The following is a 21,607-nucleotide window of genomic DNA, read 5'->3' on the forward strand; positions in this document are numbered from 1 at the left end:
AGGCAAAGAGCTGGGTTTTGAGGGTTTTACGAAAGAGTCAGTAGGATTTCTCAGCCCTTAGGGAGGGGGCTGGAGGATCATTCCAGAGTTTGGCTGCGCAATAGGGGAAGCTAGCTCCTCCTGCTCTGCATCTTCTCACTTTCGGCACATGCAATCGGTCTAAATAAGGGGTCCTGGTAGGTCTAGTGGAATGGGCTTTAGTGATTTTTTTAGTGAGGTAGGGAGGTGCTGTATTAAGAGTGGCACTTGTGGGAAAAGGACAAGATTTTGAAGTGGATCCGTTCCTGGATCGGCAACCAAAGAGCTTACCTTCTGGCACTGGAGATGTGTTCCCGTTTTTGGATGTTTAGGGCTGCTCTCAAGGCATTATTTTGAATGGTTTGTAGTTTTCTGATATTGCTTGCGAACGTCCCTGTAAAGAGGACGTTATAGTAGTCTAGCTTTGAACCAATGACAGCCAGGGCGATGGTGAGACAGTTGTTTTGAGGACTTCCATTGCGTAAGCTGCCGAAGATGAAGTGACGCTCAATTCGTCTAGATAGGGTTGAAGAGGCGTCAAGGTGGACACCGAGTGGCTTTACTGTTGAGACTGGAATCACACACTGGTCAATTTGGAAGGAGGTGTATTGACAATTGAGAGACTTGCGGGCAAGGGGTGAGCCAACAATATGAATTTCCGTCTTGACGCCGTTTCGGCATAGATGATTTGCTGCCATCCATGCCTGTATAGTGTAGTAAAGGTTGTTGAGACTATTGGAGTCTTCTAGGTAGTTACACAAGAGTGAGATTAAAATGAGCGTGTCATCAGCATAGTTGGTGCAGGTTATGCCGAGGGAGTCTACGATGTTGAAGAGAGGTCTGATGAAGATGTTGTAGAGGGTAGGGGTGATGCAGGAGTCTTGGGGAACACCATAGGAGATGTGTGAGGGAGAGGCATTGGCTGTGTCTGAGAAGACTCTCATGACTCTGCCTTCCAGAAAGAAGACAATCCAGGCAATGGCAGGAGAAGAGAAGATTGCATGGGTGGTGACGTGTTGGCAGATGATTTGGTGGTTGACCTGATCAAGAGCTGCAGATCGATCTGGAGGCAGGAGCAGGGCGCAATTTCCATTGGCCCTAATCTCATCTATCTGGTTCTTGAGGTCTAGAAGTGCAGATTCTGTTCCATGTCTATGGCGGAAACATGATTGGCGCACCCCTAAGATTTTGTTGTCCTCCAAGAATAGCTGAACCTGCAAGTAGGCAGCACAGTCTACATTTTGAGTAAAAAGGGGACTGTTGTAATTGGCCAGTAGTTGGATGGTATGGTTGGGTCTATGATCGGGGCAAGCACATCAGCACAGTCTAATGATGGAGGCAGAGCAAATATCGCCTTTGCATTTAGAGTGTTTCAGGCCCTGGATTAACTTTGTGACTTTGCTCTCAGTGAGGTCTCTGAAGGCGAAAGGTTTGGTGGAAGGATTTCGGAGTTAGGTTGAAATTGGTAGTTGCTTGGTTATACTTGAATATGGCTTGTTGATAAAGTATTTTTTTATTAAGGGTGTCGATTTTTCCTAATAGTGCATCTTGGATGTCCGAGCACCATGATGCATCTTTGTTGATGACGGCCCGGGGGGGGGGGGAGAGATGGGAGATTCTAGTTCCCTGTAAATGCTAAATAGTTCTTTAGAACTGGATGAGGCGTTGTTTATTCTGGAGTTAAAGGAGTGTGATTTTGCTGTGATGACTGTGATGATAGCAGTCTTGTATTGTTGAGCTATAGTCTTGAATTCATTTTTTAGAAGGTAGGAAGGGTCCTTCTTGCAGGTGAGTAGGGCTTAACGTTTCCTTGTGCAGAGATCCATGAGGTCTGGTGTGAACCAGGAGTTTGTGTGTCATACTATTTTAGCTTTGTGCAGGGCTAAGGGAGCTAAGATGTTTACCACTTTGGAGAGGGTTGAAGTGTATTTCATCAGAAGTATGTCAGGGTTAAGTGTGAATGGGGGCTGGAGCTCTGGGGTGTGAAGCAGGGGGAGGACTTGGTCTCTGGTAAGCTTGCGTGATACTACAGGTGGTAGATGGTTGGAAGTAGTATTGACTTTGGTGGGTTTTGGGATCGAGAAGGTGATGATATGGACGAACATGGAGTGATAGCACAAGTGGTGATCTTGCAATTATGGTCTGCGATCCAATCTAGGATGCGTCCTTTTGAATGGGTAGGGGAAGCAATGTGTTGACAGAATCCTAGAGTATTGAGGGCATCAGAAAGCGAGGATGCGTGTGGGTAGTTAGGGAAACAAGGCCCAGATTGAGGGTGCCCAGTAAAAGAACTTGAGATGAGGCTTTCAAGTTGTCTTGTAAGATGTGGAGTAGGTTTTGTTTGAATTGTTGGGAGGGCCTGGTGAGCGGTAGATTAAGTGGATGGTGCTGGTGCATGTAGGAGAGGCTGAAAATTTAAGTGAGAGGATGTCTCAGGGGCTCTCAATGGTGGACTTGCAGTCTCTGATGGCGAGGGATTCTCTGGCAATAAGAGAGACGCCGCCTCCATTGGCAGACGCTCTGTCATTTTGGTAAATGGTGTAGCCCTGGTGTATGGCTAGGGATAATGTGGGGCCACAAGCCTTGTGAAGCCAGGTCTCCGAGATGACTAGTGCGTCAAGGTTGTGTACCGTGAGGCGGTCAATGATATCCAATGCGTGAGCAGACAGGGAGCGGGAATTGATTACAGCGCAGTTTAGAAGAGGCTCGTCGGAGATGTGTTGCAGTGGTGGTCCATTGTGAGGTTTGATGGACTATGTGGTGTTTTGTGCAATAGGGAGCTCTAGGTGTGGTTTGGGAAATGGGGCTGTTAAGAGGGGGTGTGGTTTTGTTTAGGGAGGTGTTGAGAAGGGGGTGGTCTTAAAGTAGTTTGTGAGGGGGCAGTGGTGGGGTTGTGGTTCGGGGGTAGTACCTTTCTAGTACTTGGGACAAGGTTAGGGGTAGAGCGTGGGATAGATACAGCGCCGGCGTGATGGTGCTCCTGGGTGTGGTTTTTTAACCCAATGGCAATGTCGGTGGGTGATGGTGTGGTTGAAGTGATGGAGACAAGGATGTTGGTGGTGGCTTGGAGGGAGTGGTGATTTGCATGTAAGCACAAGTTTGCATTTCTGGTGGTGTTGGATAATGGTGCAGTAGCAGTATTGGTGCCCTGGAATCGTGAACTTGGCCTTAGAGCATGCAAATGCAGAGTGGTCGCATGCTGCTGCTGCTTTTCTGTCTGGTGCTTGTGGATGTCTGTGGTGGCTAGTGGTGGGCTGGCTCTTGTAAGGAGGGTGTGGTAGGGGGTGCAGAGGGAGCTTTTGTCCTTTCATGGGTGCTGTGCATGCTGGGTATGCTTCTGAGCGCGGTGCAGTGCCCACGCTAATATAGTTCCTTGATTTGTGAGCACAGGATCAAGATTTTTTTTATGTTCTGCGCTTGTAATGCAAGCACGTGGGCAGTATCGAGGCATGAGGTATGGGATGTTTGATAGGCGCATGCGCGCGCGTATGGGAGTCTGGGTACTGTAGTTTGGGCTGGTGACATGAGGGACGCTGTTGTACGTGTCAGGCAGAACTCATGCCCAATGAGGTCGAAATATGTCCAAAATTGCTCGTGGTCCCATGCAGAATGGATAGGACCTAAGCAGGTTGAGATGGACTAGCCAGTTACATATTGCAACCAATGCAGATCTTTTGATTTTATAAATGGAATTAACAAAATAAACGTCCTGGTTACCTTGCATGGAGGGTATTCAGACCCTTGCAGATGAAAGGATCTTACGCGTTTCCGCTTTGGTTATTACATGAGAGTTTTTATTTGCACTGAAATATAGTTTAGACACATTGTCTTGTAGGTGTAGGTCAGCCGACACGTGTTTCAACCCCTGAGGGTCTTTTCTCAAGGCAAGTTAGGTAAGGTCCTTAGGGCGATAAACCCTGTGGTTCATAAAGCCCTTGGCTAGGAGGCAATCCAAATAGCATGTATTGTTGTAGGCTGGTGCCTGCGTTCTGCTCGCTCCGTAACCACGAACGGATGACCTACAATGGTGACCGTGCCATCATTCCAATCTAAAAGTTTGCAAGCCAGTTTACTTAATCTCTGAAGGCATTTCTTTGCTCATTAGAAAGATGAATGCAAACTACCTACAAGACAGTCAATCGCCAACCTACTAAAGAATTACCCAAACAGATATCCTAAAGATAAGGACTGGAGATTACTGATGATGCCTGAATGTATTCAAATTACGGTGAAACGTGAAAAGGTTAGTGCAAAGTATCTGTCAATTAGTCACTCAATTAGGAATGAAAAAGTGCTAACAAGATATTTTTAGTGCATACTTACCTTTAAAGAAATCTCCTGGATAGTCAGCAGAAGGGGACACCAATGGGGCATCAAGGTTGACTATGGATTTCATCACAATTTCCAGTGCATTTCTGCCATACTACAAAGCAAAGAGAAAAATGTCAAAACAGAACAAAAACTTTCATTGTTTTGTACAACCGAAATGGGAATGATTCCTTTCATGTCATTTGTTTTTAGCCAATACTCTCACTCCCATGTCTCAAATATAGGGCAAAAAGATTTGTGACCAAAACAAGAGTATCCATTTCTCAGCTTTAAATGGTAACTTTTTTTAAACCCTACTGTTAAAGCAGTTTTTATACCACCCTGTGTTGAGTATGCTGCAACTGCTAACCCTAGGCAGAGGGCTAACACGACCATTTTTAAGGTAGGTAGCTCGGACAGAGCAACAAGGCTTACTCTCAGTTAGGACTGATTTTCTATACTCTGGCTTGGTGGACAGATGAATAGAAGGCCAACCTATATTGTGACAGGGACAACTCAGGGGAGCTGTAGCCAAACCAGTTCAGGTAGCAGTGACAGGCGGTCTAGGCTAAGTTCTTCAGAGGTGGTGAGCTTGTAAAGGGTCCACAACGAGTTCACACAATGGGAATCACAGATTACACTTCGTCAGGAAGTATAAAAATACTATTATCATTTATTGGTTAAACACACTATAGAAAAATGACTACTGGCAAGTAGAGGTATCGCACAACACTAGAAAAATAGATCACATATATACATTCACTTATAAGTGGCCAAAACATACATCACAAACTCCTGCAAAGAAAAGTTAAGGTTATATTATGCACTTTAGGTCCACAGAGAATGATCCCCAACTTAAAAAGTCCAGCCCTAACTTGTCTGGGGCCTTTTGCCCAATAGTTCTGGTAAAGTTCCACAGATTCTGTAAGGCAGGAAAAAATGCAGGTGGGGTGTCTGGGGTCCAGTGGAGGTTTCTAATTGTCAGAGTCCAAGTTGAACTAGCTAACAGAAGTAGCCCCAACTATCAGAAACCTTGCGCAACCAAGCAGTGGCAAAGCCAATATTGTTAGAATAAGTTTATTATAAGGCAGCACACTTAGAATGGAGTTTTGGGGGCAGGTAAGAACCACTGTAACTTACCCCCATACTCCGATTCTTCCTAAGAATTGGCAGGTCGATGGAAGAAGGTTCAAACTCTCTTTTCCTGCTGCCAGCCTCAGCCCTGGATTCACAGGGGTTGCAGGTTCTAGCAGTTCTCCAGTTGGTGTATTTGGCTAGTGCAAGGACTCTTGAGTGAAGAACTTGGTAGAAAATTATGCAACACCACTCTCAAAACTGGCCTTGACGCAGGTAAGAGTTTCAGACGGTGGTCACTGCAGCACGGCGAAGCAAAGCGACTCAACTGCTGCGGTCAGACTTTTCCTTCTATCTAGGGTCCCCTTGATGCGAGGACACCAGCATTTTGCAGAGGTGAGTCGAGGGGCAAGCCGAGGATCACCAAAGTTCCAGGCCTCAAAGTGGAACGGCGGTGTCTGCAACACGGTAGCCCAAACTCGGAGCTGGTCAGCCACTGGTTGGCCCAGGGACACTTTCGACTGCCTTTCTTCGCACGGCACCGTGCAGGCGCCTGGAATGGATGTTCCCTCCACTCCCAGCTCCTTCGCAGGACTGCTAAAGCTCTTCAGCAAGACAGGGCACCTCCAGAACAGCAGCAGAAATTGGTAGCCAGGCCTCGTTATGACGGGACTACGGTTTCTTTGTAGGTCTCACAGCTGGATAGAAGTCTTGGCTCCTTCAGGTCTCTCCAGGATCTATGAAGAATGGATGCAGGGTCCTCTTCGTATCCTAAAAGCCAGCTAAGAGCCAAAACTCCCACTAGCAGGACTAGCACGCACGCATGCACACACACAAACACACACCCCCCAAACGCCCTGCAGGGGTCAAATCGGGACCACAGGTGGGAACATTCATGCATACCACTCAGACACACTGGTCCCAATCCACAAACTGGTTTCAGACAGTCCTAGACCACATCCTGCCAGAAAAAACACACAGCCCTGCAGTAGCCCGCCAAAACCCTCTGCACACCCGGGCCCTGGAAGTCCTTATAAGGATTTTCCTGACAGGCCAGGAAGAGGGCTAAAGAACAAGATGGCCAAAGGACAAGTGAGAAACTATGTGAAACGGCCATGTTTGGACACTAGCCACAATCAGCTTGTCCATTTAGCACACCTAGAGTCACACAAATCCTTTCAGTGTTAGTCTAGGGCAAACATTTTTTTATCCCATTGTACTGCATTGTACAATGATGAAAGTTACCACTAGTGATAAGTTACTAAAAGTAGTAACAACGTCGCTGGACTAAGGGAAACAATGTTTCCCAGTACGGACTGCCTGAAGGACAGGTCAGTTTCCCAATAACAGATTAGCAAAAGACAGTGTAGTGCAGCTTAAGGCTTCACTGCACTGTATAAAGTACATGTCAGCATCAAATATAAAAGCAAAACGTTTGGGGTCCATAAAAATTGAAGGAAAGGTGCAGTAAAAAGAAAGCTTCCCCAACACTCAAATCAGGGTAGAAAGCTGACAGAGGTACAATTAGTCCACACACATCTTCAGAAAATTCACTGCAGAGATATACTGGAAAATACTTTAAATTACACGTTAAATTGGATTTCCAAAATCAGCCCTGGGGGAGGATTTTGGGAGTCCACCTTACTATAGTGAACAGGGAAGGCACAGAGTTTAGCCAAACCCAATCAAGGTAACACATCGGACGCTTAAATACCTGGCTACATTTGATATTAACCCTTGGCATGTGTAAGGAAGGCACTGTATCAACAGTAACACAGACAAAAGTGACCACAGTTCAAGGGTGTTTATTGAACTTCCAAAAAAAGGTTGAAAAACGGCTATCTAATCCTAAATCTATAGATGGGAACAAGCTACTACCATCAAATAATATTAACGCAGTCCTAGTAGTGGCTTGTCAAAATAAAAGGCCTATACTAATAAACCTATTGCCAATCCTTACCTCCAAATACAAATAGCGTGGAAAAGAAGGTTATGAAAACAAAGTGTTCATAAAATGATATGTCGGGATGGTCAGCCCGTTGGCCTTACATCCCCACATTTTCAGCACGGGACAAGGCGGTACACTTGAGCTTAGCACTGGCTTCTCTAGCACGAGGATACAGTTCAATCATTAGCATGAGGGCCTTCTGTGCACAAGTCTCTGCCTTCAAAGTCTCCTCATTCAGAGGGCCTGATGCAAGAAACAAGTTATTTTCCTATTTCCGATTTTCACAATGACTCAATTTCTTAGGCACTTCACTATTCACCCTGGATCCCCCCCTCAGCCGAGCTAAAATCCGCTCAACACAATGTTAGTAAATTATTTATGCATCCTATTTCTCATAGGATATTCTTTCTCGGGTGACTCACAGCTCACTCCTGATCCCTCTGAGCCGGGCTTGGAGCCCTCTCAGCCGGGCTCAGATCCCTTTTAACACAATGTTCAATTAGTGTGTTGTGATGGGCAAAGTGCACAGCACCATTATGTATTCACATATCCTTGTATGTTCATTCATGAGAGTACTGTGTGGTGTGTATTTCGTACAGAGCAACTCTATTATGAGTCATAAGGTTCTAGGAATGTTTGGTTTTGATGTGCCGGGACCGGTGCGTCAGCTGAGTTGAGTTGGAGCTGCCGCTCGGTTTAGTGCCTGCTGTCACGTTTGTCTTAACCAATAAACTCCCGTTGAGTCTTGTTCGCCTGGCGTCATTATTTTCACATTGGCGACGAGGATTGTCGTGCCACTGGTTTATCGACGAGGATTGTCGTGCTACTGGCTCGTTGTCTTTTCCCTGCTGGGGCTGCGTCGGACCAACACTGTTCATCCTGCTCCCGTGCGTGACAGCAGGTGGAGCGGATCCAGTCCAGTGGAAGCAGGATCAAGACCAGGTCAGGAGGCGTACCCTGGAGGGAGGGGGCCTGGTGTGCCGTTGTGCTGCGCTTCCCAATTTAGCGCGTGCTTGCAACGTTGTTGCAGCCCGGCTCGAGACTGAACGCAAGCTATTCCACGCGCCTGTGATGAAGTGCGTGTCTCCCTCTGACGTAGGAAGAGCTTCCCTTCCATGCTGACATTGTTATTAGGTTGCCGAGCAACGCCCTTTCACTCCTTTCTTTGGAATCTCCCTGTCTTCTTGGAGGGGCATTGTGATGTGGATGAGTATTCTTATGCCCTCAAACAATTGGAGGATCACCTTGAACCGAGAAAGAATGGAACATCCCATCGAAAGAACGTTACCAGGTAAGATAAGTAACTTGTTCTTCGAAGGGATTGTGTCCTCCGACGTATTCCACATCTTTGACAAACTCCCAAAGCAGTACCAACGTATGGAGGTGGGAAAAGAATTTACAATTGCATCAATTTAGAATGCCCAATCAAATTGCAGAATAGAGGACTGCCTTACCAAAGGCCAAATCCTGCCCATGGATAGAGTCCAAGGAATAATGTTTCACAAAAGTATGGACAGAGGAACATGTAGCTGCTTTGCAAATCTTGCGAATCGGAACACCCCTCTCTAGGGCAGTGGAGGCAGCCATACCCCTAGTAGAATGAGCCTGTAAGCCTACTGGAGGGTCCTCTCCCGCCAAACGGTAACACTCAGAGATAGTCAAAATGATCCATCTGGACAAGGTATGTTTGGAAACAGCCTGACCTAAACGCCTTCCAGCATAACCAATAAAGAGCTGATCATCCACTCTGACCCGGGACATCCGTGAGAGATAGAAACTCAAAGCTCTCCTAGGATCCAACCCATGGAGCCTCTCCTCTTCCTTACCAGGATGTGGAGGAGGATAGAACGCCGGAAGAATTACCTTCTGGCTCAGATGGAATTCTGACACAACCTTTGGAAGAAAAGAAGGCCGCACCCTAAGGACAACCCTGTCCTTATGGAACACAGTGAAGGGTGGTTTGGCGGAAAGTGACTGCAACTCACTCACTCTGCGTGTGGAAGTAACCGCAACTAAAAATACAGTTTTAAAAGACAACAGTCCGAACAGACAAAAATGTAAGGGCTCAAAAGGAGCTCCCATTAGGAACTTTAAAACCAGGTTCAAATCCCATCCCGACACCTGAAAAGGCGATGGCGGAAACACATTAGTTAGCCGTTTCAGAAACTGAGAGATTAAAGGGATCTTAAGAAAAGAACATTCCTCAGACAAGCACTTAAATATAGACAGCGCTGACAGGTAACCCTTAATGGTACCTGTTAGGCAGAATCCTGTGAAATGCCCTTAGGGACCACTACACACAATTAAGACCACAGGTGGCAATACAGGTTTTACCTTTGATACAAGCCTGTAATACTAAGTTATAGTGGTAGCAGTAGCAGAGCAGCCAGGCTTATCTCAGGAGTATATGAGCAGTAGCAGAGATTACACAAAGGGACCACAATGACTGTGACTCAAGCAAACTGTCTCAAGGTTACAGGTAAAAAATAGAAGTACATTTATTTTTTAAACCATCAGTTATAAACACAACACTTCTATTAAACTTTAAACAAAGCCACACGTTAAATATACAACAACTAACCAATTCACTTTGTACAGTATGTCTCAAGGTAAGAACCCTGTGTTTAAATGAACCGGTGTTATGAAAACACGCTACCGCGGATACAGTTGCAATCACTTTTTGACAGTTCGGTCTACTCAATAAACGCGTATCCGTGACATGAAATGCTACCGGGGCAAAAACACACTTAGCACCTGAGAGACCCAGAGGGAGTTGGAGGCAAAAATCACAGGCAATATTTAGGTTAGGCAGACAGTATCGAGAAACACTCAGAAACAGGAGTTCAAAAGTCAAAGGGTCGGAGCCAGGTTTAAGTGACACAGGAGACCTGTTGCCGAAGATCACACTGTTAAACAGTTCACGATGCAGCGTAGCCCAAAAGTACTTGAATATTGTCAATGTTCGGAAACAAAAGTTATAAGGAGGAGGGAAGACAAGGACGAGCCTTGAAGATGAAGAAAAGGGATTCACCCAGTTTCCTCGAGTAGAACACAGTACCTTATTCTCACGATGCAGCTGGAGCCCTGGCAGTTGTTCCTGTTGGTTTCCCGCAGACCCACGATTCCTGGAACTTCGTTGTGAAAGAGGACGTCTGAAGGGGGTCTGCACCACACAGGGATGAAGCCGGCAGCAGCAGCAACGAATAAAAGATGCGCTCCTTAAAAACAGAAGAGGCTCAGCAGGTGGCTATCTGACCACTACAGCAGTGTGCAGCGATTTCGACCACGGCAGAGATCTCTGGCTGAAGATGATGAGCTGGTTATCCCCACCAGGCTCAAGGGAAGATGACTCCGGACTGGATCTCCTCTTACTCGTCAAAGGGTAGATAGCTCAGGACTGCAGCAGGGCTTCACAGGGACGGGGTAGTTGCAGCAGCCGTCGTTCTCTCTGCTTCTCTTCGGTTCCTTGTAGTTCCAGAGGCGACTGACTTCTAGCCCAAGAGACTTGCTTTTTATGCGCAAAACCCCCATTCTCACAGCCTGGCTGTCAATCACGCAGCAGGGGGGGTTTGTCCAGCCGGACAACCACCTCAGCAAATCATGGCAAAGTGCGACTTGGGTTTCCTAGGATACCCTGTGCAGGGGGTGACTACACCGCTCCCTCACATTCAGCCCACCTAAACACCCAGGCGCCTTGAGGAGGGCTTCACTGCAGAAGCCTGCCAAAAAGACGGTGAACAAAGAAGGCGAACCTAGTTTGCCACGCAAAGTAAAACACAAGAAGGACTTTAACAAAAAGAAATGGCGAATAAACCCAACTGGAGCCAAAAGAAAGACGATTTGGTCAAGCGGGTTTACGTTTAAGGCTAATATAATAGCCAAGAACAGTACCACGTTTATCTAATATAATCGCGGTAGAAAAGTCTAAATGTTAAAAGAGCAAAACAATGCTCAGGCAGGTACAGACAGAAAAGGGGTACAGATTAGTCCTTTCCAGTACTCCATGTAAGATGGGGTGTACTGGGTCTGTGGTAAAAATGACAACTTACCTTTCTCTGGGGGACAGTAGTCAGCCCCAGTGAAATGGAGTCAGGGGGAAGTCTTAAAGGCAACCCTGGGTTACTACACTGAGGGTGCGGTGTAACCCATACAAGAACAGGGGCACCTGGAGTGGTGTGCTCCAGTGCCCAAGATCACACAATGAGTAAAAACACATAGGCCAAAACACATGTTAGAGTGAAAAAAGATGTACACTCTTACCAGGTGGAAAAAATGAACTCCAGAAATCCAGCAAAGCTGCTGGGGGACTCACAAGGTGAGGGAAATTAGCCCTAGAAGGAGAATTCTCCCTAACAGTACCTACTTGCAGGCCCTTGTGGGCTAAGAAAAGCAAAAAAGACAAAACCAAACCAAAGGAACGGAACATTGGAAAGGATCCACAGCCTGGAGCCTCACTACCTGCACTGCCTGGAGGAGCCGGAGCTCCCCCTCCCCACTGCAGGAGCAGTGGCATGCCTTGAGGCACAACAGGATCACAAGGTAGGCCCCCTACCCCACCTTGCTGCATGTGTCCTCACGCAGCTTATTACAGCGAAATCTGCATTTGGACCCAAGGACCCCTGCCATAATTTGCACAATTTACATTGTGCTGGTAAAGGCTTCATCCGACCCTGATCTAGCCCCCTATGCACAGGAGTGCATCTAGCACCATTACAATCCACAAGGCATTTGGCCGCTCCAAAATGGCCGCCCGCCATCTTGAACCCGAGTCCTCTGTGTAAAAACACCCCAGGACGATTACCCGCATCCGATTGGTCTCCTCAGAGCGTTTTTCCACCAATCGAGAGCCGGCCCACTTTCGAAGGCACACTTTTCAAGGCCGTCTGCCCTGTCTTGTGCCTGTCTGGAGCCTGCAAAGCCCTGAGCCACGATTTCTGCCCCAACAGCTTCCCTGCACCCTGATCATGTTGCAAAGTTCCTCCTGGCTCCCACACAGGGTATGTACCCCGCCGCATCTGTACTGATGCCGGGACTATATGTACACAAAAGTAAAATTGATGCCTACGCCGTGGCGTACAAACTGTCCTTCTACTTGCACACACGGTGCATTTGCATATCGCCGCTCTGAGATGCACATTGTCTTGACTTTCACCTACGTGTAGGCTATTCTACAATATTGCAATATGCTACTCTAGCCTAACGATATCAGTAGCAATATACTGACTGTCTCACCTTGCCGCAAAGCCATTATGTTGCCTAGTTGGGCGTAAACCAGCATTTTCTATTGTTACCTTTGACTAAACATGACTAGTGGCCTACATGCTGTATGCCCGTCACCCCTAACTCTGATACATGCTTGCACTGATGCCAACATGCTGCTATGATATATAGCCTAGATGATGCTATACTGGATTATCAATTCTTGCTTATGCTCATCTGCCCTATTGCTGATTCACCTAGCCCTAGGCGGCCCCATGCGTGACTATTGCATTTAGCCTATGTTGGTTTTGATGCACCTAGCCCTAGGCGGCCCCATGCGTGACTATTGCATTTAGCCTATGTTGATTTGCCTATGTTGATTTGCCCATGCTTTGATGCACCTAGCCCCAGGCGGCCCCATGCGTGACTATTGCATTTAGCCTATGTTGGTTTTCATTCACCTAGCCCCAGGCAGCCCCATGCGTGACTATTGCATTTAGCCTATGTTGATTTGCCCATGTTTTGATGCACATAGCCCCAGGTGGCCCAATGCGTGACTATTGCATTTAGCCTCTTCCATGTCCCCTATTGTTGATTTAATTGACCATGCCCTGCACCTAGACCTATGCTGCTATTTGTGCTTGCTTATCAGCCCTAGGTGGCATTACACTGCATTGCCTTATATAGCATTTGACTCCCTGCCACTAACATCACACCCTGATTCCGATTTGCTGCTGCACCTCTATACTATCTGCCATCTCACTGCACTATGGGCTCTAGTTACTCCCCTGAATAGACAAGTGCTAAATGCCTCACACAAGGCTAACCTGGACCACACGCCTACCATGCCACTAGATCTGATTCTGGCCTCTGCGCCAATAGCCCTTCATTCCATTGCACCTATCTCACCTGCTACACCAATACACTGCTCTACCCAAACGCCCAACTTCCTACTAATCCATACCTCAACCCTCCTGCCTTATGGCTCCAACATTTTGCTACTAAACCCACGCCTAACCAACCATGCCCGTTACATGTAAGAAACACCAGACTAAGAACCAGATTCCTTTACGTACCCAAATGCCAAACTATTACCCACATTAACCACACTAACACCAGCCAAACACATCCTGCCCAGGTACAACCAGACAACCTTAAGACACCGCTTAAAAATGAGATGAGGGGTGCTCTTATCAATGCTAGATCCCTCACCGCCCATGCCCTTGACATCGCTGATCTTGTTACCACACAAAAACTCGACTTTATTGCCATCACCGAAACATGGCTTCACACAGCTTCAGGCCCTTTACTGGCACTTGCCATTCCTAATGGATATTCCATTATTAGAAATGACCGCAACTCTAGCCTCTCCAAAGGAGGTGGAGTTGCATTCATCCACAAAGATGACATTAACATAAGACTGATTCCTAATACACAATTCAGTTCTGCTGAGTCCATCTCAGTCAAACTTTCTCTTTCGCACAACAATACAGCCACTATGCACCTCATTTACAGACCCCCGGGCCCACTTGCTACCTTCTCCAACCATCTCTCTACTATCTTGGCAGACAACACCAAACCTAACTCCCAAATCTTACTACTTGGTGACCTCAACCTTGGATTTTCTGATCCCAATGACTCACATGCTGGCGAGATTGCCAGTAATATATCTAATCTAGGATTCTCTCATCGCATTCTTGAACCTACCCATTCAAAAGGGAGGACGCTTGATTGGATTGCCGACTTAAATTGCAACACGCATATCTCCAACGATCCATGTGCTTGGTCTGACCACCACATCATCAATTTTAACATACCAGCCACAGACCCCCACACCAAACCTAATATTGCACCATCCATCCCTACTAGAAATAAAAAGGATATTACCAAGGCCAAACTTCTCCCCCAGATCTTGCCCATACTTAATAATCATGCTCTCTCACCAGATGATCCAATGGTCCTGGTGGATATCTTCAACTATACCTTGCTTAAAGGATAGTTCCGGGACTTTTTTTTTATTGTCCCTACGGTTTGGCCATGTGTTTTTAAGCATAACTCGGTTGATCGTAGAAAACTTTCCTATGGACCTTACCCGACTTTTCGTCCATTAACGCACTCGAAATCAGCCGCCATTTTCTGATAATCCTATCATTTCCCCCCCATCGACCTGGCTCACCTGCTTTTGCGGCACTAAATCAAATCCCCCGCCCCGGAGCCTGACATCAGCAGACGCGTACCGCCCATTTCCCAACGCCAAAGCACGTTTCGTGTCAACAATCGCTGCGCCTCAGCTAATGAAGTGTCGCCATGGAAATGGCAGGACGCCTCTTTCCTCAATAAGTATAAACACACCGTTTCACAACACACAGCAGCAGATTTTCGATTCCATTACTCTCTCTGTGTTACTTTGAGTATTCTGTGACTCGTTTCTGTGCTCTGGTCAGCTACCTTCGCCGCTTCTAGGCCTTGTGAACACCTGTACCATCTCTGTAAATTATTTTACTTTCTTTACCACACAATGGCTACAATAATGCCGTATATGTACGAGCCCGAGTACACCGAGCAAGAACTACTGGAAAGGCAAGCACGCGAAAACGATGGGGATTCGGACGGCAGTTGGGAGGACCAGTCAACGGATGAAGAGCCTGGACCATGTCGCATGGACGGCGTCTCCACCTGGTGCACGTGCAATCGGCGCGAGCTAATGCCAACTGAGGAGGAGAACTGCTGCTGCCGTGAAAATTTCGGGTGCTTGGCCTACATTTCGGAAGGCGAGCCAAGTCCGCAATGCATCACCGAGCTGCCAGAGTTCAGGGAAGCCTGCCTCTCACGGTTCGTGTTGAGGATGATGATGGTGCTTATGCACGAACTTCGCGGCACTGTTCGTCCGCGTAATCCGAGTAACGAGTAAGTATACTCTGGTTTTGATGTCAGTGATGCAACTACTATGTCATGGTCGTCTCCCACATATAAAATGACATCTACATATCATTCGAATGCATGTAAATTGGTTCCATATTGTGCATTTTCTAGATATAATTTTTTTCAAAGCAGAATGACATTTTTTACCTGAATCGACAGTGATAAGAAAGTTTTGTCATTTTAATACAGTTTGCATCTTTCGTTTTCACAGGTGGTACAGGCTGGTGGCCTATCGTTGCTTCACTTGGTGGCTTCACGGGAGGGTCGGACACCGCGTTCGGAGAGTAATACCTGCCTGTGCGGTACTTGCCATTAGACAACATTTCCCCAGCGACAGTGGACAATACCGCGGATTTTCCCTGGATGTGCTGCAACCGGAACTTTACAATGTGTAATGTTTATTATTTATGTTCAATTGAAATTAAGATCTAAAATAAAACACAACATATATTTTAACAATGGTTGTTTTGATTTTTTAAATGAATCTAGTGTGTCTCCATTGAATAGTCTTCCTGTGCCTTGTCTTGTCACACCACATGTCTCCGGCCAGCATCCTCCCTCACGCTGGCCGCCCACCTTCAATCCACATAACCGTTGAACCCATATGCAGCAGACATACATATGTTATTTTGCGGGTTGGCATCAAGCCTCCCGGCCTTGCCTCCTCCCCCAAAAATACTTACCACACCACTTTGTTCAAGCGTTGGCAATAAAAGGAAGGCCGTTGGATTTTATTGATACAAAACATGGTTATAGGTAAATAATCAATATGGATGATCATAATAAATCATCCTTTTGGGCACCGGGTACAGAGGTGACCCCCTATGGCCCGTGCCGCCTTGCCACCACAGGCCAGGCTGCTGCTGACTAACTGCCTAGGCATCCAGGGTCTCCAGGGTGAACTGCACCCATATATTCTCCTGGGAGGGTGAGGTATTTATAAACTCACCCCCCTGCCTTCCATGTACTAGATCCTGCAGCCTGCCTCTTACATGCAGTTAGATGGCCTCTCCTTGGTGAGGCCCTGCGGCAAACGAGTCTTGTCTGCACGACCACTGCCCTAATCCACCCCCCCCGCCCTATCAAAGGCAGTTTGCACCGGGGTACTTGTGCTGCCAAGTGGAGCTGTCACGGAGCGATAAAGGCCAAGAGGTGCCAAAGACCATGTACACTTCAAAGTGGTCTATAGAGCATGGGTTGTTGTTCCCATGTCTACCTCCAGACCCCGTGTCTCCTGCCAAGCATCCCCCCTCACGCTGGACGGCCCCCTGCAATCCACATAAGTGTGTCTCCATTCACGAGTCTTCCTGTGTCTTGTCTGCACGACCACCGCCCCAATCCACCCCATCCCCGCCCTATCAAAGGCAGTTCGCACCGGGGTACTTGTGCTGCCAAGTGGAGCTGTCAGGGAGCGATAAAGGCCAAGAGGTGCCAAAGACCATGTACACTTCAAAGTGGTCTATAGAGCATGGGTTGTTGTTCCCATGTCTACCTCCAGACCCTGTGTCTCCTGCCAAGCATCCCCCTTCACGCTGGACGGCCCCCTGCAAACCGCATAATGCCACGACATATACACGTCATTCATTCACAAACACACCCCTGTTTCGAATTCTTTATAACCCACTTCATATTTCTAATGAGAACTTCTTTGCGCTTTGCTAGTCAACCCGTGAAGGTGCTGGTTATCTGCTCTTCGTCTCTGTGAACTTCCGTGACCACTTCGAGGAAACTCGTCAGTTTGCAACCTGTGAACTGCTCCCTGTTCTACGACAAGAAACTACTCTGATCCCTGCATCTAACTGTTTGTTCGTCAAGGTAAGGCCATGTACCATAATCATTTTGCGTCCAATTTCTTTTCGTTCAAGACAGTACATGCAAGGAACTAGTCACATGTTCTGAGTTTAGTGAAATTATTTTTCTATTTTTTTAAAGTTATTCAAATACTTATCCGCATGTGAATAATGTGTATAGTTCCAAGAACCAAAACAAACCTTGCATTGAACCTTTTATGTGTCATTTTATTTTTTAACACATTGGTATTCATAGAGAATTGTTGATCTTTACTTTTCAGAACTTTCCACAATGCCTGCCTGTTCCATTGGTGGTTGCCCTTCGAAGACTCATAGTAAATCTGAAGGTACTATAATGCATGTTTTCCCAAAGACAATAGATCAGATAAGAGAATGGTTCCGATATTGCGGATATCCACCGTCTGAGCTTGAAAGTAGAGTCCTAGAAGTCTTTGCGGACAAGAGGGGTGATCGATACCGCATCTGCAGCAGGCACTTTACCTCCGACATGTACTCCACATCATTGCTAATAAAGAAGAACACACCGCGAGCGAAGCGAAAATTGCTCTCAACCGCTATTCCCACTCTATTCGTCCACATCCCTCCACTGGTGAGTCAAGTTTACGTATTTATCTCTCGGCCTTGAGTGTGTAGCATTAGCTAACAATAATTTCCCCATTTATGTATCCACTCAATATGAAGGCGGAAGATTCTCCATCCGTGTCGTTATTGCAGTCATCAGACACTTCAAGCGCCTATCGGGTAATCTTACTTAGCTATTCTGCCACTGACTTGTTTTAGGGATGTAAATCAATAGTTTTAATTTATCGTGTGATTATTTTACCTAATGGTACACCCTTGTACTCGTCCTCTAGTCTTTGTTTTCAGTTATAATTATTGTTATCCAAAATAATGCAAGTACTGTCTTTCAGGGAGATGCTGAGGAGTCCAACGCATTGACGACAACCGTTGATGTCACTCAGATGCTCGAGGTATGTTTCCGGACAGTTCCATCGATGGAGATCATCAGATCTTGCATTCTTGTAGCGTGATTGTTACACACAATGTTTCCTTCGTTTTTAGCCATTGATATGTCCTTCTGTCGTCGCCCTCCTATGTGTCTTCTTTTTTCAATATTGTGTTCATTACTAATGAAAGTCCTATGTTTCAGGGAGTCGATGGAGCATTAGTCCAAGAAGAAGGGGGAGCATGCAGTTATGGGTCGGCGCAACAGCTTGCAGAAGTGTGCACCGCAGTTACATCGTCCCTTGATGTTCTTATGCATTTCGAGGTATGGATACTGACAGTTCGATCAAGCGAAATCATATGACGTGATTACATCCGCTATACTTCCTTCTTTATTAACGCAAGTACTATGTTTCAGGGAGATGACGGAGCTTCTTCTACAAGAACATCACCCCTAGTAGTTGATGCAGATCTCTGGGTGGTGACACTTCCAATGATCGAGCAAATCGAATCATATTTAGATATCCATTATTTATTTTAGACAACTGATCATTTGTGCAGGTCTATTTAGATGAGCCGTTGACGCCTGCACAAAGTGTATGTTCTTTTTAACAAAATAGAAAACCATACTAATGCAATTACTGTGTTTCAGGGAGTTACTGAAGCATCATCTTCAATAATATCATCAATGGAAGTCTATGAGGAGCCCGAGGTATGGATCTTGACAGTTCCATCTAACTAGATCAACAATGCGTGAATAATTGTCGTTTGAATGTTCTACACAAAGCGTTCATTCGTGTTTTGCTATTGAGATGTACGTGGGTATTGGTCCCCAAGTACATTTTGTGTTTTCAATATTATTATACATACTAATGAAAGTTCTATGTTTCAGGGAGTCGATGGAGCGTCAGTGCGTGATGGATGTGCTTATCATGAAAATATAGTCGTTGCAGCGCAAGAGGAAGTGGAGACATGCACACACGAGTCGGAGCAACAGCGTCCCGATGTTGAAGTTCGAGGCAAGAAAGTTTCAAAGAAAAGAAAGCAAAAGAAGGTTAGTGTCCTGGTCACTATATTATGTTGTTTTTCACTGTTAATAGTTCAATACTGTAAGTTGTGTTTAAACTGAACATCCCTTTTCCAATCTGTCCTCTAGTTGCGAGTGGGTGTACGAACTAGATCTACACAGACAGTGAAGCGAACGAGAGATGTTGCTTGTCAAACCTTTTGGCAGGGACTTGAGACTGGAGATGCATCGTGCCAATGGGAAGAATATGAAGTGATTGACAACGGAGCTATACCACATCCAGCCATTGATAGTGAATGTCCTCCTGGTAGTTCGGATGCAGTCGGAGATCAATTCACAGAATCCACACCCGCAAAAACTAAGACCGCGAGAAAGTTGAAGAAATTGTTTTATTCACCCATCGCCGGAGAAGGAACAGATGTTGCAATGGAAGAGAATGAAGTGGACGACAATGAAACACCATCAATATCACTGAACATAGCGGAAGACGATATCAGAGATTCTACCTTTCATGTGAGTGACATGTCCTCAACGTTACAGGCCGAACCAGCTGGGATGCAAAGTGACAGTATAAGGAAAGAGGCCAAATTCATTGTATTCGATAGTTGTTTGATTGATATTATTATCCGGATGAAATGTGGGCATTCGGTTGGTGGGGAAGTATGTGGGGAGCCATTGATTAATGTGACTCGTGCAATTCGAGGCACTAACCTTAAAATACATGCCACCTGTCCAGAATATCATCCTTTTTCATGGTCTGCACAAACCATGCTGGGGCAACTGCCAGCAGGCAATCTACTTTGTGCAGCGGCTGCACTTTTTAGTGGTTCAAGTTTTAAAAAGTTAGAGTCTTTCTTTCAGTTTGTGGGAATCCATTTCATTGCGAAAACTCAGTTCTACAAATACCAAACCGATTATCTATTTCCAGCCATTAGCGAAGCTTGGAGAATGGAAAAAATGTCTATTGATAGTACATTCGCGGGCAAACGGTTCAGGCTAGCCGGTGATGGACAGTGCGACAGCCCAGGATTTTCAGCCAAGTACTGCACCTACCACTTTCAGGACATGGAAGGTAAGAAAATTGTGAGTTCGGTGGTCGTGCAGGTGTCACAAAGTACATCCTCAGTGGCCATGGAGAAAGTTGGCTTTGTAGCATCATTGCAAGAACTACAATCGCGGGGAATGGTGATCGACCTGATAGCCACGGACAGACATGTTTCAATTGCCAAGACAATGAGAGAAGAGTACAAAAATATAAATCACCAATTTGACGTTTGGCATCTTGCAAAAACAATCAATAAAAAAATGTCGGCTGCAGGTACAAAAAAAGATATGCAAGGTATTTCACAGTGGTCCAAGTCAATCAGCAACCATCTTTGGTGGAGCTCAAAAACATGTGGAGGGTCGTTGGAAATTCTACTGGAAAAATGGCGGTCAGTAATGCTACACTGTAGCAACGTTCACCGCTGGAACACAAACCAACATTTCCACAATTGTGAACATGGCCATTTGTCCACAGAGGAGGCACGGAAGATGAAGTGGTTGATTCCTTCATCACCCACTCACAAAGCCATTGAAAAGATTGTATTTGATAAAACTATAACAAGAGATTTGAGGGGACTCACGGAATTCTGCCACACAGGAGATTTGGAGGTGTTCCACAATATGTGCCTAAAGTACAGGCCAAAACGATTGCATTTTGGCATGGAGGGCATGATAAATCGGACTCTTCTAGCGGTCTTGGCACATAACCATAATGTTGGCCGTCAACAAAGTAGGACGACCGGAACTTTAGGGACGTTTCGCTACAATAAGGCCTTCACTAAAAGTAAACAATGGGTTATCAAACCAGTGTTTGAGGATATGCAATATGACTTTATTGAGAGACTTATTGTTGATGTCCTAGATAGGCACATACATGGCGTTGTGAACGAACCTGTGCAGGGGACAACTGCATTGCCACCCAACATTGCCTCTGTTCCAGGTCCACCTAAAGAAGAGCTCATTGAGAAATGCACATCACGGTTTAAATGATTGTAATTTGATTGTCTGTTCTCTCGAGTCTCCTCATGTCGCAGGCCCATTGAATATGTGTATCTATGTAATGTGTAAATAAAAGTGATTGCTCAGTGTACATGCAATGTGTCTCTCCACCGTTGCCCCTCCCTTCACCGTGCAGTTGTGCGAACCACCCGGGTGTCACCTGTGACTTTGCTCTGGAGTCTCCTCATGTTGCAGGCTCATTGAATATGTGTAACTATGTATTGTGTAAATAAAAGTGATTGCTCAATGTACATGCAATGTGTCTATCCAACCTTGTTCATTTGCGCATTAAATTAAACCAAACAGTGATAT

General features: G+C 46.0%; 1 protein-coding gene across 4 annotated transcripts in view; it reads right to left on the minus strand.

Annotated features, from left to right (window-relative positions):
- SBNO1 (strawberry notch homolog 1) overlaps nucleotides 1-21,607 on the minus strand; it is a 2,127,865-nt gene that overhangs the window by 665,696 nt on the left and 1,440,562 nt on the right. For all 4 annotated transcript variants that reach the window (XM_069619669.1, XM_069619670.1, XM_069619667.1 and 1 more), the window contains one exon: nucleotides 4,342-4,441. In XM_069619669.1, the coding sequence (XP_069475770.1) occupies nucleotides 4,342-4,441 (100 nt within the window). The remainder of the gene's footprint in view (nucleotides 1-4,341; nucleotides 4,442-21,607) is intronic.

The sequence above is a fragment of the Ambystoma mexicanum genome, chromosome 10, assembly GCF_040938575.1.
Source record: "Ambystoma mexicanum isolate Mex_15411 chromosome 10, UKY_AmexF1_1, whole genome shotgun sequence".
Lineage (NCBI taxonomy): Eukaryota > Metazoa > Chordata > Amphibia > Caudata > Ambystomatidae > Ambystoma > Ambystoma mexicanum.